Genomic DNA, 22,972 nt, shown 5'->3' on the forward strand with positions numbered 1-22,972 from the left:
AGTGAACGTTTGCAAGGTTGACACCCGTCCCATGATTAGATACAGGCTCAGTGTTCCAGAAGGGTGTCTGCAGCAGCCAGCGATTCTGTCTGCTTCCTGGGGTCCTGGGGAGATAGCAGAGTGACCTCCGGCCTGAACGGTGGCCTGGCCTGGATGTGCCTGTGTGAAAAATGTGCAGCAACATCAGGAGCTAGGACAGTGAGGTCCTAACACTGCCTGGGGTGTTGCTAGCAATTAGCTCAGTTTATTATGCATGGGAAATGTGTACATGTTACCATATTGAAGGAGAGGTCCGCTGGTACAAGTGCTTTTATGGAAATACTAACCAGCCAGAGGCTGAATTAAATAAGCAAACATGATGGAGGAGCCGTAATGCCAAGTATCCAACTACATTTTTATTTGACTTTTTGATTAAGCAAAGACTGGATTACATAAAAATAAAATACCTTTTTAGTATAAGTGTCAAGTGCATTGAATGATCTATGATTAGACAGTAACAATGAAAACATCTCAAGACTAGAGCTATACTGTATTTAAATGAGGGTATGAAATTAATAGACACTATGTACACAAGCTCAGTTAGTTTGTGTATCTGTATGGCATAATGCGGTCAGTAATTAAATACTGTTCTCATTGACAGACCATCTTGCAACTATTACAGCCAAACCTGGAACAGGTCTTACATTAAATTAACACAGGGTTCAAATCAAGTCCCAGAGTGACTATGCTTGACAGTCTCAGCACGGGTGACCTTGCAAGTAGTCTTGCAATATAATCTGAGGTGGTTAAGCGTAGAGACGTGCTCAAATTTGTAGGTACCCCTCCACAAAAAACGAAGAATGCACAATTTTCTCTGAAATAACTTGAAACTGACAAAAGTAATTGGCAACCGCCATTGTTTATTCCATATTTAATAGAAATCAGACTTTGCTTTTGATTTTTTATTCAACATAATATTGTAAATAAGAAAACAAATGAAAATGGCATGGACAAAAATGATGGGACCACTAACCTAATATTTTGTTGCACAACCTTTAGAGGCAATCATTGCAATCAAACGTTTTCTGTAGCTCTCAATGAGACTTCTGCACCTGTTAACAGGTAGTTTGGCCCACTCTTCCTGAGCAAACTGCCCCAACTGTCTCAGGTTTGATGGGTGCCTTCTCCAGACTGCAAGTTTCAGCTCTTTCCATAGATGTTCGATAGGATTCAGATCAGGACTCATAGAAGGCCACTTCAGAATAGTCCAATGTTTTGTTCTTATCCATTCTTGGGTGCTTTTAGCTGTGTGTTTTGGGTCATTATCCTGTTGGAGGACCCATGACCTGCGACTGAGACAGAGATTTCTGACACTGGGCAGTACGTTTCGCTCCAGAATGCCTTGATAGTCTTGAGATTTCATTGTGCCCTGCACAGATTCAAGGCACCCTGTGCCAGGCGCAGCAAAGCAGCCCCAAAACATAACCGAGCCTCCTCCATGTTTCACTGTAGGTATGGTGTTCTTTTCTTTGAAAGCTTCATTTTTTCGTCTGTGAACATACAGCTGATGTGACTTGCCAAAAAGCTCCAGTTTTGACTCATCTGTCCAAAGGACATTCTCCCAGAAGGATTGTGGCTTGTCAATATGCATTTTAGCAAATTCCAGTCTGGCTTTTTTATGTTTTTCTTTCAAAAGTGGAGTCCTCCTGGGTCTTCTTCCATGGAGCCCACTTTCGCTCAAAAAATGACGGATGGTGCGATCAGAAACTGACGTACCTTCACCTTGGAGTTCAGCTTGTATCTCTTTGGCAGTTATCCTTGGTTCTTTTTCTACCATTCGCACTATCCTTCTGTTCAATCTGGGGTCGATTTTCCTCTTGTGGCCGCGCCCAGGGAGGTTGGCTACAGTTCCATGGACCTTAAACTTCTTAATAATATTTGCAACTGTTGTCACAGGAACATCAAGCTGCTTGGAGATGGTCTTGTAGCCTTTACCTTTACCATGCTCGTCTATTATTTTCTTTCTGATCTCCTCAGACAACTCTCTCCTTTGCTTTCTCTGGTCCATGTTCAGTGTGGTGCACACAATGGTACCAAACAGCACAGTGACTACTTTTCTCCATTTAAATAGGCTGAATGACTGATTACAAGATTGGAGACATGTGTGATACTAATTAAAGAAACAAATTAGTTTGAAATATCTCTATAATCCAATTATTTATTATCTTTTCTAAGGGGTACCAACAAATGTGTCCAGGCCATTTTAGAATATCTTTGTAGAATAAGCAATAATTCATCTCTTTTCACAGCTTCTTTGCTTTATTCTATGACATACCAAAGGCATGCAAGTATACATGATAAAATAGCTTTTAATTTCATCACTTTTCAGGAGGAATGAAGCATTATTTCAATGAGCTGTAAGGGTACCAACAAATTTGAGCACGTCTGTATAATGATCACAAATTAGGCATGGCATGACCCATTAGCAAGTAGTGTATGGACAGTATGAAATGTATTAGAAATGCAACATAGCTTCAATAGGAAACCATACGTTAGTTCCTACAGAATCCCATTTAATTCACAGACAATTTACTGTCTCCCAGTGATAGTGTTAACAAGCAAGGAATCCTCCATCGACAGGCAGAGTGGCTCCAGTTATCATTGCACTCTTCTCACTGAGGAGGAACAGGATTGCATTCACCACATCTTCAACCTCTGGAGAAAGACAAGAAACACAACCCCCATTGCGAAGCATTATCATATTATCATAGAGAGAACTGATATAGAGGAATCTGCACAATATCGACAGGGCGATGGCTGACTCATTTTAAAGTGTCTTGTATGTGTTGAGTTAGTTATCTTTGCAAAAACAAACAAACAAAAAACACCCAGATGTTTCCTCTCAGATCTCATCTAGGCAAACTGTTCCTTTACTGAAACCAGATGTTTGCATCTGGAGAAGCTGTTTCAGAAAACAGTGCTGCTCTTTGAAAAGCTGTGCCTCTCTTCTTATTCCTGTCTAAATGCACCTCTAATTGCAGATGATACACTGATGTACTGTTACCGCGGTTTGTGCATGCAATCGCATCTGTATTTCTGTGCATGTAGCAACATTTATGGCAACTATAAGAAACCAAAACTCAAAGTGAAACTTATACTTGAGCCCTTCTGGTTCAGGCTGGAATGAATCAGCTTTGAATTATGATAGTGTGAGTTGATTGAAGCTTGAAACACACACCCCTGCAAAGCAACAGCTGACTGCAGTAAGCAACTGACACACCAGAATCAAATGATATGGACAGATTGACTTAGCTGCTTTTGTTTCAGAACAAAGTCAGTGCCATGCTGCTAAAATGAAAAGCAGTGTGTCAGTGTTACAAAAACTAGAACTATATTTGAATGCAGTAAAGGAAATTATATACTGTTTATCAAAACTGTAAGAAACCAAGTGAAGCGAAAAAGCTGCTGTAGACAATTAAAACAGAAAGTGACGGACCAGCGAATTTCCCGAGGGGGATGCGTGACATCATGGGCCCGGCCTTCATCGGGTCGCTCCAGCCGATCCGGCCCATCGCCGTCATCACCACAGTGGGGTTCACAGAGTTCACACGGATCTGACGACCAACACAGAGACATGCCATCAGTGCAAAAACAGATGATCATTCAAAATGGCTTTATTCTTTTTAAGTTTGTGCCCAAGCTTATTTTCACTGGCTATAGTGCGCCTCTGTATGAACGCAATGCTGATAAACCCCAGCGCCATAGCCATAAATCCTCGAATGGGAACAACACAGAAACATGTGGCAGGACTGGTTATTGAATCCAGACGTACCTTATGAGGTCCCAGCTCCAGCGCCATCACTTTGGTCAGCATGTCTAGAGCGCCTTTGGTGGCACCTGAAATAAATAAATACATAAATAAATTGTCTGAAATAAAGCGACACATTGTTGACATCAAGGAGATGCGTGACTGTGTTTGGTTACGTTAAACTAAACAGAAAAGACCAACTCATCAAATAGATATTATAGTAGTGTTTGATAATTACCAGATTTGCGCGAGAAGTGTTTGGCTTCCTGATAGCTCTACATTGGTACAGACTCTGGTATAGTTTTTATTGCTATATTGGCTAATTCGGATTATGAAAAATGTTTCATATAGATGTCGGAAACGTAGAGTCTGCCTGGAAAACTCACCTTGTCCACTAGAGGGAGACATGATTCTTTATGCTGTGTACAATGGGTATTTTTAGATGGTAATGTTTATTGATGTACACAACTAAAAAGGAAACTTCATACTATGATTGCCTGTTTATAGTAAAAATAGAATCAAGGATTTTAAAAAAAACTAAAACAAAATGGCTTACAATAAACAGCATGGTCTTGCAAAGCACACTGGGATGCCTGGCTGGAGACGTTGACAATGGAGCCACCAGACCCCCTGGACTTCATCCCCCGAGCAATAATCTACTCCAGCAGCAAGAAATATACAGATATATACATACAGATATACACACACATATAGGGATCACTGTACACAGTCCTGGTATTTAATGAGGTGTCATCCCAAAGCGAGCACACAATAAAAAGCATACGCTTTTGGTCTGATTCCTACTGTAGTTGAGCTACTGCTGTAAGTCACTCCTTTTGTTTCTACTTCCAGTTCTGCGCATGTAAAGGGATTCTATAAAACTAGGTCGTAGCCAGATCTCACAGGAATCTACATGACAAAATGTGACCTGTACAGATTAAAAGATCTTTGCTCTTATGTAGTTGCTTTTTTTTTTAGCACCTTTTATCTGATCATGTTAACACTGACAGGGCATCTTTACTGCTAGCTTTCTCAGAAGCTAAAAGCCTTGCCTTACATTATCTTTTTATTAAGAATTAGATACACACAGCACAACACAGGAATCACCTATGCAAATTCAGTCCCATTAGCACAGGATTTTTACAGATTTATTTGTGTTCTCTTTTTTATTTGACCTACAAAATCAAGGTGCTTTTTGATGCTCTAGGATTAGACTTTTATTGCTTTCTGAATAGTGGCTTTTATGGAAAAACTTCAAATAAAAAGTCCTTTTAAGTAATCAACCACATGGTTCTGAAATAGCAATCCCAGATTACATCCATTAAAATATACAGCAGGAAATGGAAGAGATGAAACCAGCATTTGTTTTTCTAAAATATGAGGCCCAGAGGGTTTCAGAGGAAATACAGCCCACTGCAATGCATCAATCATGTCTCTTATATTCCCCTGTGTCCCACCATACAGTGCAATAGAGTGTGATTCTTACCTGAGCCACATGCAGGGCTGCTTTTACATTCACACTGAAAGACCTGCAAGAGGGAGACAGGGTCAAAGACAGCATTACTCTTCAGCGTTGGTATCATTAAACATTAGGCTAGTCACAGGGAAAGTATTTTGATAGAAAAGAAGATCATTTTATGCCAAAATAAGTAATTAGTGGCTAATTACAATATTAGTCTGTAAACTTTGTTGACTGTCCAGTTTATTTGCATTCCCCAAGGCAGATTTTACTGTAGGGACCTAAACTATATACTGAGCACAATTTAGAGGAAAGAGATTTTGATTTGCTGTTCTTTAAATGAAAAATAAAAATAAAAATAGAAAACATTTGAGGCACTAGCAGACAGTAAATGCATCAACCCACGCAAACCTTGCCCTGCCTCTTTTCCTTACTTATCGAACTCCTGCGGTGTGACTTCCAGGAAAGGCTGCAGCGTGGCCACCGCAGCGTTGTTCACTAGCAGGTCCACGGGGCCCATGTCCTGTAGAGCCTTCTCAGTGGAGTCCCAGTCTGCCAGGTCCACACACACCGGTGTGATCGAGGGGCACTGCAACCACAAGAACACAGTCTCCGTGCGGTCACTACACTGTACCACTTGAGAGTCTCTCCCAATATAATAATGACTGTGCCACGCTCTTTATAGCAGTGCAATGAAGGTCAAACCTGGGACCCCCTGGGCTCAGGGAAGTTTCCATTTCAGAACCACTGGTTATTACCCTTAGGGTTTGTAATTATATGTAATTATGGCACAGAACTTTATTCTGACACATGTATTTTAGAGAAAACGTATTTATTTCTCCAATCCCTGCATTTTCTATTCAATTTTTTTTTAAAGTTTAAAAATAATATCCGTACAAATGTCCACGCTCCTGATCTCACTCTATACAGTTTGCTTTGCAGAGGTCCTGGCACTGGGCTGCTGTACCTCTGCTGTGAGACTGTCCAGGTCTGCCTGTGTGCGGCTGACAGCGATCACCTGGGCACCGCACTTCAGCAACGCCTTCACAGCGTCTCTCCCGATCCCTGAAAACACAGGGCAGGTCACGAAGCTTCTTTAAACAAACTGTATGTCAAACACCAACTGATTCCCATTTGAACCGGATTAATAAATTTTATCATTATATTATCACGCATAGCAAGGAGTCATATTGCGTATTGTTACGTGACAACATACATTGCACCATTTCATATACTAATCGATATTTTGCAATATTGACATGCTACATATTAGTTTCACACATATATTATACAATATATTTGGTAATTGTTTATACATTGTGATATATAAATTCATATTTAGTACAATATTATTCAATATATTTTGTTTTGCGTAAGGGTGCTCAATTCGGTGGGGCTGTCTCTTTAAAAATGGAAGCCATTACAAGCGTACCTTTACCAGCCCCAGTTACCAAGGCTGTCTTGCCTGTAAATGTGATTTCCATGGTCTCGGAACAACCCTAAGGAACAGAGTGCAAATATGATGAAAAGACGCCTTCAAACGTAGAAATAAAGTGCGTGTACACGCAAGGTGTAACCGATTTATAACAAAATGCGTCGATAACGGCTTGAGGAAGTCTATAAGACACTATATTTACTTTTTCTAATACTGAAACAGAGGGGTTTTATTATTATTATTATTTGTATTTTTTTCAAAAACTTAAAAATGCTCAAGTAAGCATTGTGCACAAACCATGCCGCCTGCCCTCTGGTTTTTAAGAAGTTTGCAGGAAAAATGTTGGGAGCAGGCTATTGTTTCTGAAACTTACCTCGGAAAGTTGCAGGCAAATGAGAGCGAAGTTCACTGTCTGTTGACTACGGTAGGGGGAGCAGGAAAAGTTAGAGAATCAGCATATTTTCATACCACTAATGAAAAGCATTTCACAAATTTGTTTTGTATTGTTATGCACATTGTAGCAATTTGGCAGTGGTTTATTTTACCAATTAAATAATACATTTTAAAAAAATCACATGCAAGTAAACCTATACGGTGTTTAACCGAATCTTCTTAGTTCTAATCTAGTAGTATTGCCTCCCCGACTAGAAAGTCCCCTTCTGGATTTTTGCACCGCAGGTAAAGATCTCCCCACCACAATGCTTTCTGTGCAGCTGTGTCGTTCACCTGTCCCACAGTGTTTCAGCAAAGCAGACTGACACACTTCATCCCAAACCATAAGGCATGGTGGAAACACTGCGGGGTACTCCAGTGATGCTAATGCTGAGCAATGACCAGTATATTTGACTGCACAGTAAGTTGAGCAGTAAGAATGCTACAAATACAAAATAAATAAATAAATAAATAAAAATGATATCATCAAAACCAGAACTAAACAATAATTAGCAACAAAATGATAGTTACTTATCCTATGAAAGATGGTTTCACAGACCCCAAATACATCTAATCTTGGATTGCTTAAGGTATCAATAGTCCAAGATTAATGTTTGTGAAACTAGCCAGGAGGGATCTAGGTCTTTGCCCTGGTTTATCAATACAGGGGATGAATAATTGTAACACTATCGTGGCTACAGATGGTGGCCCTACACCCTATAATCATTATTTTAAAAGTTGGGTTTTTTTTGCATTATAAAAACTTTAAGTAGACAAGCCCCCTGAGTTGCACAGAGTCTTCATTTCTTAATATTCCAAATGGATCGTACAAGTCTCACAGGAGTCAGTATTACTGCACCTGAAGTGCGTTTTTTCCCCAAAGGCTGAGAACATGGGTGGCATGGTTACTAAAGAACACTACTGTGCAATCGTGTCAAGCCTGCTGGTGGTACAAAATGTTTTCCTCTGATCGGTTACTTGTTCAAATGTTACTTATTTTCCCTTGTAACTTGTTACACATGGAACCCAGTCCAACCGTTCAGCTGTCCAGGAGCTCTGGTTTAATTTATGAACTCACTCATCTTGGCAGTCAGGATAATGGAATAACATGCAAGGCTCTAAATAAAATTGACAAGCTAGTTTTGTGTGCTTTTGATGTGGATCGAGGTCAAAGCATTAAAAAAAAAAAAAAAATACAAAATGCATGTCTTTGTGTATTTAGATTTACATCCGTATACATAATAGATCACCCCCAGAGGCAGCTGTCATTATCTCTATAAACCAGTGCGTACAGCGAACGCCCATCATTCTGCTCAACTCAGAGAGGCTCATCGGATTCTGATCAGCCCTCTATAGAATATTCAGTAATAAAGAAACCAAGGGGTTCATATGGCCCTACGCCCTGTTGAGATAAACCACGACTGTGTTTTAAGCATTTTAATGTACCAGCACAAACTACTTATTGATATGAGGAATCATGGGATAACCACAGATGATGCAATTCAGGAGGATTCCTTCTTGCTATAAAATGTTATAAGAATACCAATCTGTAGCCCAGCAGGGTACAGGGTATGTTTTATTATTATTAAAGACTGATGTTTTGACCTGCGAGCCAGCTCTGAAACACATACCTTAAATCTAACCAGGGCAGCAAATATTGCAAATACTGATCATTCACCATGTGAATTGAAATGGTTCAGCTTCTTGTCTGTACTTTGTACTTTTGTCTCCTAAATGAAACAGCTTTAATCTGCCTGAATGATTTGTTTGGATTTTAAACATGTAATGTTTCACTGTTTTTCTTGCAAAGAACCCCCTTAAAAATGAGATGCATATTTCAAAGGGGCTGTCCTGATGAAAGAGAAGTAGGATTACACTACACTTTACATCTGGAGTATCACGGGATGGGGGACCATTTGTATTGGGTTTTTCTTTTTTATTGACAGTTGAAAGTTTAAGAACTTTACAGAAGAAAAATACAATATGTACATTTCAGAGTATTCTGTAAGAGACAGGTATTTATAAAAACAGATTACAAAGCAGAACCCACTGGTTGTAATCTTTGTCACTGCATGTCCTGTCCAAGCTTGGAAACGGTAGAAGAATTTGTTGTGTTAAATTAAATTCAGGGGACTTCAGATCAAACCAAATTCTCTCAAATAGTGGAATTTGAATGGTCAAATATCTTACATAACACTGGGATATTTTTTTCTGCATGAAATTACACAATTAAAAATAGATTTTTCAAAACCATGTCGCTTTAAGCATGAACTGGACCACATGACAACAAGCTACCCAATGTGCCGAGTATATAGATTATAATTTAACAGCTTCTCTTTATTTTAAATGACGCAGAGAAGACTTAAGGAGGTATTGCAGATTGGATCTTAAATTGTTCATCTGGATACTGGTTGCCCATATTCTTAAACATACACCAAAAATTAATCTAGCATTACCTCCTTAATTCGTATTTGTCAGAGCCACACTATGTGGAGTAAAGTTAGCTAAAAGGCCAACTGATTTGTAGGTAATGGTAACAACAGCAGCAAATTAATAATAAAAACTGCTGTATACAGTATTGCCACTAGAGTGCACTACAGCAAATGCAAACATGCTCAATTTAGTCCTGCAATCTTACTTGGAGGGGAAAAGGGAATAGAAAAACTTGAGCTGAAAATACATTTTCCAGTACCATTTCTAATTACATTTCAGTAAAGGCAAAGCACTTTAATTATATAATGGAAAAATCAAACATGCATTACCATTTCTGTGCTGTGGCTAAGGAGGCATGCCAGAAATCCTGGAGAGGATTATAGTGCTTAAAATCGACCTCATATTCAGTAACACATCATGACAACCCTCCCCCAACCGTCATTATTTTGATACAGTACTCGAATTTAACCTTGACAGCTTTCAAAATCTACAACAGCTTTTAAATGTGCAAAATTTCTCTTGTTTTTCTTTAAACTTCTTTAAAGATTTTTCAGATACATCGCTGTGGACACAAATGTGCTGTGGCTGGTTATCTTATATGGTGCTGTAGTTCTCATGGTTTTTGATTGCTGCTAGACCACTGGGGTGAGACTTAACAGTGCACAGGAATCAATTACAGCAAGCACCATTACAATAAGTACCATGACAACGCAGCTTTTAAATCTACAGTGATGTATTTGTAAAATCTTTATAAAACATACTTTTAACGTGATCAGTGGAAATGTTTGTAATGAAATGATTATGTAATGCACCAATATAAAAAAGCAAGAATGTAAAAACAGCAGTTCAATTTTATTATTTATTTTTACACAACAGGCTCTCTCTGTACCCTAGAAAGGAGTAGCTGGCAATCTAAAACCGAGATTAGCCAGCCTCTTGTCAAAACCACCACGGGAACGAGTAATGAAGGGACTGAAAAGGAAAACAAGACTGCTATTGAACTGAACTCTCTTTCTACACATTCCAACCCCAAGGGCACAGCCATTACAGAGAGCGGCTGGCACAATACCAACAGGTGGTCTTGACCGAGGGCGAACACAGCAAGCAGTGGTCACAAGAGACATGGCAGAAGCTACTGATCATCATTCCTTAGCTGCTGAACAGCAATAAAACACCCTCATTCTCCAAAGCCTCCTGCGTCCACACCAAAGTTCCAAGTTATTGATTAATCACAATGCATCATTATTATAGTGGTTTTTAAAAGGGATGAACAAGGGTGCAATATCAGAAAAGGCTAAAGGGGGTCAATGGAACCATTTCTCAAGCAGATGCTTCAATGAGAAAAGTAATCTGAAGATCCCCAGGGCAAACTGCATTCAGTAGTAGGAAAAGGCTGGTCATTCCTAAAGAAACTGGTTTTGTAATTGAATTAAAGCACGCATGACCAGAGTCCCTCTGCTTGTGCTGTTTTAAAAGTAAGAGAAAAAGAGTTGTTGAATTTGTAGAAGTGTGGTTCCCAACACCTTTTTAATACAATGTCCATCACAGCACAGAATCAATCTAAACAACTGGGGGATTTTGTTGCAACTTGAGTGTAATTTAGAACCCTTCTACTCTTCATTTAAATGGACGAGAGAACATTATGCTATATTGCTATGAAATTACATGGTAAATTATATCCTCTTGTTGAGCAAACAAATAATATACATATAGCTGATTTGTTTTCAAGTTAATTTGTATTCTGCTGCAGGCTGAAGCATAATAAAAAGGGAATATTTTATACAAAGCTGTAGAAATACTATCTGTCCCACACTGGCCAGCAGTGTAGGGCGCCAGTACCATTCTGTTTAAATGGACTCAGAATAGAAGTAAACTGGACCGGCCCTCCTCTAAACAGGCACACTGGTTTTAGACATGCATCAGGACTATGGGCAGTTTCAGGCTCTTTTGATGAAGATCAGACTGCCAATGTCCTAACAATAGCCAATCCCACAATTTAAAAAATCCAGTTTAGACTCTAATGTAAAGCACAGAATTACTGGCAGTATCAAAGAATGCCGTTTTCTGAGCTTGTACACAATTGATACATCTCCCACTACACACAGCTAGGCATCTCCCACTACACACAGCTAGGCGTCCAGGATTTTAAAAACAGAGCTTAATATCTTGATAATGCAATGCAATTGAATGAACAACACTAGATTTTCATCAAAACAGCCCTAGATTTCTGTCTCCTTCATTAGTCCTGAGTGACACCATAAGGAACCCTCCTTGTGTGCACTTAGTCTCCTACTGACTTTGACGATCTCTTGTCAGTTTAATTTGGTTTTCTTTAAAAGATAAAAAAAAAATGGTGCAGTTTTGCAGCTTCTGTTCAGGGATTGCAATAGCCCAGAGGTGAAGGTAGACAAGTCATGGTCTTCTCTTACTGCTACACCAGTTAGTATCAGAGTAGAGAAGGCAATGGACAGTCTTGAACCTGTAAAGACAAGAGAATCACAGTTATAATACAACTTTAGTACCTTTAAATAACATTGGACACCTCCTTTATATACAGTAACAACAAAAAGGTGTGTCATCTTCATAAGGAACTATGAAGAGATCAAGAAGGCATTTTGTGAGGCCATGTTACAAACTAAACCAAGTTAGGCATCACGGGATTGAGTTTATAAAACCTGGAGCATGAGCTGCAGTTAGCCTTCAATTAGCCCTACAGTGGAGAGGTTAGGAGCAAAGATGATCAAATGCATAATCAATAAGAAGAATCACTCCAACACTAAATTGAGATTTAGCAATGCACGGGGAGTACCACAACTACTACTAATAAATACACCTGCTAGGGTTAAAATAAAATAAAAACCTCTTTACCGTGAGGGATCCTCCACCAGTGAGAAAGCCCCACCCACGCTGATGACATTCCTGTGGCTTTCAAATCCACCGTAGCTCAATGTCACCTGCAGGGACAGAGAAAACAAAATAGAAATTAGGAATAATGACGTTGGGATAAGAGCTTTGTGCTCGTCATGTCTTTCCATGGAACGGTGGCTGCCATAGTTTGTATGGATATACAAAGGTATTTCGTCTTTTTTCTTTTAATCAAAGCATCTTTTACAAGCGACTGTTAGGAGGAACTGGATACTGCCCCACTCCCGCTGTGTACAGAACCCGCATTTCCAGAGAAGTTAAACGACAAACATTTAGTCTAGAAGTCATAAAAGACATTTTTCGAAAGATTTGTAGTCCAAATGTATGTCATGGGACTTAGTTTGTTTTAGTGTTTCTATTATTATTATTTGTTTATTTAGCAGACGCCTTTATCCAAGGTGACTTACAGAGACTACGATGTGTGAACTATGCATCAGCTGCAGAGTCACTTACAATTACGTCTCACCCGAAAGACGGAGCACAAGGAGGTTAAGCGACTTGCTCAGGGTCACACAATGAGTCAGTGACTGAGGTGGGATTTGAACCGGTGACCTCCTGGTTACAAGCCCTTGTCTTTAACCACTGGACCACACAGCCTCCTATACTGAGCATTAAAAGAAACGTATCACTTATACTTGAGCATCAAAAGAAACGTATCACTTATTTTTGGATAAACTTCACTAGAAGTGATCGAAAAATGACAAACTCTGTTTTAGAGCAGGTGCAGTGACTTTTTATTGTGCCGATTAACAATTGACATCACGAAGATGCTGCAAAATGATCTGTCGATCTTGGGCAGGTGTTGTGACTCTTGGTCTCCCAGTTCGTGGCCTGTCATTGACAGAGTGTGTCTGGTTATGCTGTCTCGCCAGGTTTGAAATTGCTGGCTGTGGGCACCCAAGACGGCAAACCACAGTACGCTGCCCTAGTCCAGCCTTCAACATGCCGATTGCACGAAGGCGCTGCTCTCTTGACAGACGTGGCATTTTTTCTGTATTGCTTTTATTCAAGCTTACAATTCAACAGCTGAAATCACTCCATATCCAGTGTCCAATCAACTGTCTCACTAATCAGGTGATTAAGTGCATCTGCTTCAATCATAGTCACTCAAACGTGTCATGGTCAAGGATGAATGATCGAGTGATTACAAAGAAACAAAAGACATTTTGTCAATGTCCATCATTTATATACCGAAAATAAATGGTGTTATAATAGCGTTTATTTTGCTACTCGGTATATATTTAGCACTGGTCGAGTGCTTCCTAGTTCTGGATGGCATATCCACGGCGTGGTGGTTGAAGAGCAGGGTGTTTCTCCCCTGGGCTGACCTGGCTCAGCACCGTGTCGATAGGCAGTCTCTGCAGGTTCTCCAGGTGGGAGTGGAACAGCCGGCTGTGGATCATTTTCACTTCCAGCAGGGCCTCGATGATGTAGCCGATGGTGCAGTCGTCAGGGAGACGGATCTTCTCTGCAGTGCTGATGAAGTTACCCAGACTTCAGAAAGAAAGACAGCTTCAGAAAATTCACATGCACTGCATCTTTTCTTTTTTAGTGGATCCATAAAATATTTGAATGTGTTACAGGTCATGACATTTAACAAGGAACAATTGATTAGAATAAACTTTTAATGACATATTATACATGTCAAGCACTTAAATTGTAAGGTTTCTTAGAAAATGCCATAGTTTACATACTGCTATAGCCATGAATATTATTTACATATCCTTTAAAATTTATTTAAAGGATGCATCACTGATCGTTTAGAAGCAATCCATAAACTAAAGTGTTTTTTTTTTTTTATAGGGAAATGACCTCATGCTGGTTACATACTTGGAAGTGTTCAATGTGTTTATATTCCATACCTGGCCCAAGGACTCATCTTGAGTGCCAGCCCCCGGCTGATACAGAAACCAGCTCCCCCAGTGGCGAACCAGAACTTGACAGAGATCTGCTCAACACAGAGAGCAGTTAAATACAGTGAAAAAAACATGGCATGACCAAATAAGGCACTTTTCATACAAAACGCAGACTGGCAATTTCAGCGCTTAGCTTGCACCCTGGCATTAACACTGCACACTTTTCTAATTAATCTGCACATTACTGCTGGTGGAGACAATTAATGTATTATATAGGCCAAGGAGAACCAATCTCAACTGAGCCTGAGCACAGAGACCAGTGGAAACAGAGCTTTAGTTGAGCCTGATAATACTGTCTATATGGAAATATTCAGTTCTGGGTAACAACAGAGTTCTTGTGAAGAGCGAGTCTCACCGATCCGTCGCTCTTGACTCTCTCGGCAGCCTCTATGGGGTGATCCAGGCTGGGGCGGCCCAGATACACGTCTTGAGTGTGGGAGTACGAGGACAGCAAGCGCATCAGACTGGCCAGGTTCACGTAGTTATCATCATCCACGTGACAGAACCACCTTCATAATAATAATAATAATAATAATAATAATAATAATAATAATAATGCCAATCCTACATTTCAATCCATCAGCGTTTTTTGACATTCTGTAATTTGAATACAAGTTTTATAACTGTTTGAAGTGCTCAGAACAGCTTCACATTGTGACACTTCCATTCGACTCCTCCCATTCAAGCCACTTACTTACTAGACAAGAGAACTCAGTCACTGTAATCATGGCTTCAAGTTCTAGATACAAGGACAATATTCAGCCTCGCTTTCACCTTATTAGCACCTCCTATGGAATACCAGAACAGTGTAGAGGCAGATTGACAGAACACTCACTTTTTTCCTGATTCAATGAACTTGTCATATTCCACAGACATTTTACAGCAAAGTGCCTGCCGGGTGTGTGCAGCGGAGCAGTTGGTATTAATCATTTGATTTCCTAGGAAAATGAAGGAGAAAAATAAAATGCAGATTCTAGACCAGCTGCATGATATTTTTTTTAGGTCTGCATGATATAAGAGAGCATAAAATAACAGATAAGATAGTGACATTGTGGTGTACACATATATCAAGGCAACAGAGTCCTGTAAAAACAGCTTGGGCTTCTATAAAGGTATTGTTACACTTACCAAGTGTTTCTGGTTATGAATAGCCCAATGACTTTATTAACAACATCTTATGTGTCATGAGCCCGAAGCCCATATTTCTGTTCTCGGTATGTAGCAAGCGAGTTACTTTACCTGCTTTTTCTCTTAGCTCCTTATCTTCCCCATCGGTGAAAATAAAAGTCTGAAATTAAAAAACAGAACAGCATGTTGGGTAGAAAAAGATGACCCACGTACTATTTATTAATTAAAGTTGTACTCATGAGAATAAAGCTCATTGATATATATGATATTTCAATGGGGGGGGGGGGGGGGGGTTGTGTGGAAGCAGTTGGTAAGAGTTATAAACACTAACAAAATCTATATTTAAAAAACAGAAACTCACACACAGAATACTAAATAAATGCACACATCCTCTAAGGGGATGCATCATTTCTGACATCAAACCACATCTAAGAGAATGTTCATCCTAAAACCAGAAACAAATGTCAACAAGATGCCTGAATCAATCAAAGTCTAACCATTGTTCTGAAGAGCTGGAAAGGGAAAGTTAGAGCCAGATGGTTCCCTCCAGATGAGCCTATATCTGTCTGTCTTGGTCAATGAAGCACAATGTACTTTTAATATGCCCAGGAGCTGTTTGAATACTTGGCAGTACTGGAGCCTATACGGTTGGGAAACAACAGCATTGCTTGAGGAAGAGATCACTGTCCTACAATGTTTCCTATTTGAGAAGCAGCTTTACCACATGCCACTTTAAACAGTGGCTGGCCACAGATATCAACTCAGAAAATTAGATTTACAGAAATAGCTCTAAACTGGACTTTCCACTGTTTCCAGACAAGCCGGTAGCATCTCCTGGCCAGGCGAATCACTATTTATCATGAGCTGGGAGACCAGAGACATCTGCACACAGACACAGTAACTGTTCAAATACACCAAGAAGAGCAATGGGAGATGAGCCAGCAGAGAATAAATCTCCCGGTGCTAAATTCAGCAGCAATGTAACACTGTACGAGATACAATTTTCACAAAAAAAGCCTATTTATAATAAAGTACATAATAGTTATTAAATAGAATTTAGCTTGCTTGACTCCGCAAACCGCTTTTATAAGCACCATCGGTGGAAACTAGGTGGGGCAGTCTGTTCCATTCACATAAAAACAGGGACTCTTATTTTGAAAATTGTCCGTCTGTCACATTCTACTAAGCGAACACGATAACTGTCTTGACTTTGCACCAGTCCTCTCAAAACATTTTTCATACACTGCTAAGCTCCTATAAATGTTTTGCTGCATAATCTAATTAACTCTTGGTTTTCTATGTATTTTAACTTTCAGGTATTGTACTTTAACACATGATTCTGAGGACCCTCTGTGTGCTGCACTGGTATTAACATTTCACCTAGCTGGAGTTTGGTTGTACTAAAGAAAAAACAGACACTTGGCAAACAGGGCAGTCCCTATTTGAGGGAGGGCCAAGTACTGAACCACAAACGTCATTTAGAAACTAGCAGAGCCCCAAAAGAGATCCAGCACTAATGACCTTGTAAGTTCTGCTGCTCGTTACACATTTAACAAAGAGACCATGATCGGGAATTGTCCCTTCACCAGGTACTGTGCTTTACACTGTTTGATAAGCCAGTCACCCTGTGCCCTGAATCAGGTTTAAAAGGAGTAATACAGCCAGAGATCTAACCTCTCTCTTGATTTACAGGAATAGCTTTTTATAATGCTGCTGTTATCCTTGGTTTTATTAAATGATCCAGCAGCACAACAAATCCAGACACACAATGCCCGTGTTGATCAAAACAGTATATTGCAGGGTGGCTTGGTATGTATTTTCTCTTCACATTGCTGAACCAAAAGGAAAATCACATATCTATAAGGAATATACTTGATTCAATAAAGGTGTCAATGCTCAGAAACTTATTGAAATAAATGCACAAAGAGAAACAATGCAGCATGTGTGCTCAAAGCTGCTTTCAAAGTCACAGCCACCGGTTGTTAAAAAGGTTGCTATTTTATATTTGATACTGCAGGGAGCAGCTTTTCTGTAAAACTAATAACGTGCGGTTCTGAATTTGAAACAGGACATCAACACTGTGAAAACCACACTTTGAAATTCAACATTGCACTTCATTCAAAAACCTCAGACAAGACATCCTTTCAGTTCAAGCACAGGGAAGAGGTCCGTACAGCAGGGGAGCAGCACGTGACCTCTGACCCCAGTCAGAGGCCTAGTAACATCAAGGAAGCAAACCCAAAACACCAGGCAAAGACAGGGATGGGGCTTCTAAATCAACAAAATGAACTGCACCTGTGACACACCTGCTAACACTACAGTCTGGCTTTTAGCTGTGTTCGGTAGGTCTGCAATTAAACATTTCAAGATTTAAGTTAACATCTTGACTTGCTCATGTGTGTTGATACTTATTGTATGTACCAGGGAAACATTGCATTTGGTTATTATGGTTAGGGTTCATTTTATTTTAGAAATATGATGGTGATGTGTCCTTCCAAATAAATTAACAATTTAAAACAAATGGGAAGTATAAAAATAAATACATAAATAAACAAGCTTTACCCCAACATTTGTGGCAGACAGATAGGCTTTACATGCAAACAGAAGCCTAATTTACGTGAAGATCTCAAATTAGAGTATGACATAAAAATAGCTTCTAGGTATATCCCTATTTATACAAAATGGTCTAAAACAAACCAACAGACAAAAAGAAAAGTGAAATACTGAAACCCTCAAATTGCATAGCAGAGAGACTCACAGCAGCCAAGCACAAAGTAAAGCCTAGAATGGCTCAGACTGCTATGTGATTGCATTCTTATATACATCCATCCATGCAAAAATTGGCATTTTTTATGTGAAATTCAGAACAAAAAAGTTTAAATGATGGGTTAAAACCCTCACACGATCCTGCATCTGGTCCTTGGTTTCAGAACTGGAGCAATGAGTGTCAGCAATCAGGCCTGCATTTTAAATTGTTTCCTCATTATAACTGTATGACACCAACAGACAATGAGTGCAATGAGATTTAGCAAGGGCCTGACTGCTCAAATCCCTGGCACCTTTTCATTTAATACGAGATGAGTTCAGAAACCCAGGACTGGGTGCAGGGCTAATGAGAGTTTCCAAGCCCTATGAAGTCCTAGAGTCAGCCCCTAGCGGTTATGGAAGCTATCCGCTGGAGAGAGGATAAAAGACTATGAAGAAAAACATTTCAAACACTGAGCTGTGTCAGCAGCGCACATGCGGTCGCTCCCTGCCCTGCCATGCCTTTATAGCCGGGCCAAGATCCCCTAGCTAAAGTAAATACAGAGCCTGAATTGGATAGGATACACATGTGGCTTGCCGGTTCAAAATGTCTGAAGAATTTCCTGTCCGGCAGTCTGGAGTTTGATTTTGTGCTTTCGGCTCCAGCCACAGTCCAAGTAAATATTTGTCTTCCCATTGCTCTAAACCCTCTGTGCAAGTTCTTCTCTATGAGATGCCTTATATGAGAACATCATGCTAGCCAGAAATGATTGGAAGCCCTGTTAATAGCAGCTGGAGTGACGCAGTGATTTGAATTGGTGAGGCTGCAGGTGACTGTTCAGTAATTTACCTTGGCTTGGAAACAGAAGCAATTAAGCACCTACAATCGGACCTCAACCATCAGTGTATATGTATGTACACACACCATGTATCTGGAAAGCAAGTAGCACCATTTCAGCTCTAAAACAGCTTAAACTACACTTTGAAAAATAATCCATATAAAACAGAACTGTATCTGTGAAGGTTTATTTCAGTCCTCTCTAGAAGCCATTTATTTAATCTGAGACTCGATACAATCCAGAAACTGTGACGGATTCCAAACCTGCTGCTGCCATTACATGACTGCATGGTGAGCGCGAAGCGACAGAAACACCGGGTCTGAGAAAACAAGGCAAGCATACCAACCGGCCCTGTCCCAACTCAGGAGCACTTCTGCATCCCCAGCACTACTGGCTGTTACCTGAACTAAAGGTGAACAGAGAGCTGCAGTGCCCAAGTTTTTTTCACAACAATCAAACACAAATACATACTAGCAACTGAGCTAGATATAAAAAAAAAAACCCTCAGTGCAAAGTTAGCACTAGTTTAAAAGGTGTGCCAAAGAATACCACTTCAACTAACTTGGAACATAGTTTTTTTCCTGGTTCTGTAACACAAGGCGTGTCTGGTAGCCCCAGAATCTTTATCTGGTGTAACACTGTAGCCCATGACTATCAAGGCCGTTAGATTGTCTGTTTTGCTTTTTGTGACTGACATGGACTTGCATCAGGGAGATGCAGCTTTTATATATAAAATATCATGTAATGGATGCTATCTGCATCCTAAATAAATAAATGTATCAATCATGTGAAGAACAAAAAACTCACAACTTACTTCTTTTTTCGCTCTGGATATCCAGGTCTGAAACAGCAGATCCAGCCTAGATTTGTGGTATTTCCTTGTTGTTTTCACAGCAATAAATATGTCTTCTTGCTTCAAGGGTTCCTTCACAGGCAAGCCTTGGCGACTGGTGCTTCTCGAATAAGCCGACGAGTCTCTTTTATCAGGGTCGTAGGCAGACAGGTTCCTGCCCAGGACTTCAGCTCTTTCGCTTCTCTTGTCAACAGTTTGTAGTAGGCCTACAGGCCATTCCTTCATATCCAAACCCCCCTCGGTATCAGGACCTGGAGCTGCAGCCCTGATGAGCTGGAGGACGTTGGGTTTGAGAGGCTGCTGGTTGACGCTGCCTCCTTGCACCCACCCCGTCTTGCCTTGAGGCAGAGGCTGGGGGAGGTCACCCTGCCTCCGTGGAGGTTGGAGGCCCGGGATCAGGAGGAGCAGGAAGGCACAGAAGACCAGGGACAGCAGGAAGCAGAGCTTGCTGATTCCAACCCGGGAGAGGTGCATTTCCTTGTCAGCCTGAATCAGCCACCAGGGCCAGCCTCAGACTTGCCTCCACTTGCCATCCTTATTACATTGAACCGTGCCCTGCTCGAAACATGAAGAGTGCATCAGTACACCTGGTCATTTAGTAGGGTGCAAGGTTTATCTGAATTTTGAAAAAATATTTAAACATGAATATATTCCATTGTGTTTTTACCACCTAAGAGGGCCTGCTGTGGGTTCTTGTTGCAGAGGTGCTTAAACAGTCAGCCAGTGCTTTACAATTCTGACCAGATGTGCTCTCTCTGTGTTTTATATTTCATTTTTCATCTTTATAAGGAACTCTGGTGATGGCGTACGTGCAATTTCCGGTTTTCTAATTTTGGTTTGGCCAAGTCATTTAAACCATCAACAGATCAACAGATGGCTTAAACAGCAACCTCCAGTGGTTTAAGATTTCAACACAATTTACTGGGGATTTCCAAACAATAAGAAGATACATAAATAAATAATCTTTTTGGTTTGAATGTTGTGATACAAAGTTCTGTCTTTACTTTTTCAAATGTAGCGAAGTTCCTAAAAGTTTGAGCAATATATTACTAGAATAATGTATTTATAAATATTAGTTGTTACACAGATCAGTTGTAGGTCCATTTATAACATTAGTCCCCCCTTTTTTATTATTATTATTATTATTATTATTATTATTATTTATTTCTTAGCAGACACCCTTATCCAGGGCGACTTACAAGTGTTACAAGATATCACATTATTTTTTACATACAATTACCCATTTATACAGTTGGGTTTTTACTGGAGCAATCTAGGTAAAGTACCTTGCTCAAGGGTACAGCAACAGTGTCCCCCACTAGGGATTGAACCCACAACCCTCTGGTCAAGAGTCCAGAGCCCTAACCACTACTCCACACTGCTGCCGTATTAATTAAACGTTTTATTTCAAATACAGTTTCTTTACAGTGGGTCTCTAAAGATACAATACTGTAGACCAGCATTTTCATTCATGTCAGTCTGTTCCTGTTCAAGTCCCATAGGATTTCTTTATACTTGTTAGAACTCCACTTGGAACATGCAATTCCATATATTTGTCTGATTGCATGACCACTAGGACATGTAGAAAGGGCTCTTGAAAAATAGCCAGATGGGGGACACCACCAATTTTTGTTTCAAGCTTGCATCTAGTGCTTGAAGTTTTGAATATATTTAATGAACATCTGTGCTCTGGCAAAGGGACATCTTGCATGTGGCTGATCATGTTAATGCCAATGTGATCCACATCATCAGGCAGGCTCCCCGTAAGCCTGTGGACTTAATTGGTTAAACTCGCTCTTCGGGTGTGCTCCGCCCAAATACCCAACATCGCCCCCTTCTGGTGTGGTTCAGTAACCCCAGTAATTGTAATCTTTCATACCACTCAATGTGAAGAAACAATTATAGCCAGGACTAGCCATTTGTAACTGCACTACTGAAAGTACTGTACTGCGTTATAGTAATTGTTTGCTATTATTATTACGTAATGATTTCTAAAATATTTGACAAATTAACGTATTTTTAATCTAGTCATAATACACACTTTAAAAAAAAACCATACAGGAATCAAATGACAGGGAACAGGATAAATATGTCAACTAAAAACGTGTACATGGTAAAAAAAAAAAAAAAAAAAAAAGATATACAACAGTAATATACGAGACACTTAATAAAGTCAGAGACTGCCATTAACTAGACAGACAAACAATGCTGCCGAGCTCGGTGCTCGTCAAGCAAATGCTAGGAGGAGTGCTGGGTAAGTTTTGATTACAAATTGCCCAGGCATTTGGATACTACGAGAAAAATCTTACCAAGAAGTGAAAACTAAAATTGTAAAGTCTTCAGCAAATTACCAGTACTGCAAGTGCACACAGCTCGTATAAATCGAGATCACACAGGCTGGAAAACGAATGGTCCAGAAACGAATGGTCCAGTACTTAGAGGGTATTAATTAAAATGAAATCAGAAAAAAACGAATTGCTTTAAAAAAAAAAAAATCGGAGTATAGTATGTTACGTTAGAATTCAATTACAACGCGTTGCTTCTGCATGACTAACATTTAATTAACATTTAAATCAGAATTATGTAATACTTACAGTCAAAACAGGTATCAGTAAAGTTTTTTTAAAAATAATCTACTTATCTTACCAAACATTGCCAGGTGAATTGTTACATCCATTGTTTTCACTATTGTAGTTATATTCTAACGATGTGCAAACATTTCAGAAAGCGATTATTTTGTATTTGTTGTTAAAGCTCGCTGGGATGTTTCTTCGCCTCTGTTTTCTTTTGTTAGTTTTTTTTTCTTTTCCAGCTTCGTTGGACGTCCTCTCTTCGATATAAAGCACTTGATTCAATGTATCGTCTGTTCTCTGTGTTAAACACAACTCGTTTTCGTTTTAGTTTTCCTGTTGTTACAATGTAGCGATCTCTGCTTCTCCAATTAAAAGCAGTCGAATGCAGATTATTAACCCCATGCTAGAAACTACTTGTTAAGGACTGGGAGCTTTGAAGCTTAGCGC

The 22,972-nt window shown here is 39.8% G+C and overlaps 2 protein-coding genes across 3 annotated transcripts; both read right to left on the bottom strand.

Moving 5' to 3' along the window:
• Positions 1-375: 375 nt before the first annotated feature.
• On the bottom strand, positions 376-7,138 carry LOC117423187 (L-xylulose reductase-like). The gene is made up of 9 exons (XM_034038682.3): positions 7,055-7,138; positions 6,679-6,745; positions 6,214-6,311; positions 5,681-5,835; positions 5,274-5,316; positions 4,344-4,443; positions 3,812-3,876; positions 3,476-3,593; positions 376-2,694 (listed from the first exon to the last, which is right to left on the bottom strand). The coding sequence occupies exons 2-9, from the start codon at positions 6,728-6,730 to the stop codon at positions 2,591-2,593; spliced, it is 735 nt and encodes a 244-aa protein (XP_033894573.2). The 5' UTR covers positions 6,731-6,745; positions 7,055-7,138; the 3' UTR covers positions 376-2,590.
• A 3,241-nt stretch (positions 7,139-10,379) lies between these two features.
• Positions 10,380-22,962, bottom strand: LOC117423338 (beta-1,3-N-acetylglucosaminyltransferase radical fringe-like). 2 transcript variants are annotated; one of them, XM_058989860.1, is made up of 9 exons: positions 22,599-22,962; positions 19,914-20,507; positions 15,627-15,675; positions 15,223-15,325; positions 14,743-14,896; positions 14,334-14,419; positions 13,800-13,947; positions 12,415-12,500; positions 10,380-12,025 (listed from the first exon to the last, which is right to left on the bottom strand). In XM_058989860.1, the coding sequence occupies exons 2-9, from the start codon at positions 20,424-20,426 to the stop codon at positions 11,959-11,961; spliced, it is 1,206 nt and encodes a 401-aa protein (XP_058845843.1). In that variant the 5' UTR covers positions 20,427-20,507; positions 22,599-22,962; the 3' UTR covers positions 10,380-11,958. The 2 variants fall into 2 exon arrangements, with proteins under 2 accessions (XP_058845843.1, XP_033894828.3); XM_034038937.3 differs by having other exon boundaries at positions 13,800-13,965; positions 22,599-22,958.
• Positions 22,963-22,972: the final 10 nt, after the last annotated feature.

The sequence above is a fragment of the Acipenser ruthenus genome, chromosome 17 (assembly GCF_902713425.1).
Source record: "Acipenser ruthenus chromosome 17, fAciRut3.2 maternal haplotype, whole genome shotgun sequence".
Taxonomy (NCBI): Eukaryota; Metazoa; Chordata; class Actinopteri; order Acipenseriformes; family Acipenseridae; genus Acipenser; species Acipenser ruthenus.

Bases quoted from the DNA above. Each gene is read 5' to 3' on its own strand.
- LOC117423187 (XM_034038682.3), bottom strand. From the start codon at position 6,730: ATGGAAATCACATTTACAGGCAAGACAGCCTTGGTAACTGGGGCTGGT. The intron at 3,877-4,343 runs GTAAGCCATTTT...TATTTATTTCAG, and splicing joins GCAAGACCATGCTGTTTATT to GTGCCACCAAAGGCGCTCTA. The intron at 2,695-3,475 runs GTCCGTCACTTT...GTCTTTCTCCAG, and splicing joins CCCCCTCGGGAAATTCGCTG to AGGTTGAAGATGTGGTGAAT.
- LOC117423338 (XM_034038937.3), bottom strand. From the start codon at position 20,426: ATGCACCTCTCCCGGGTTGGAATCAGCAAGCTCTGCTTCCTGCTGTCC. The intron at 13,966-14,333 runs GTATGGAATATA...TTCTTTCTGAAG, and splicing joins AAGATGAGTCCTTGGGCCAG to TCTGGGTAACTTCATCAGCA. The intron at 12,501-13,799 runs GTCAGCCCAGGG...CTGTCCCTGCAG, and splicing joins TCGACACGGTGCTGAGCCAG to GTGACATTGAGCTACGGTGG.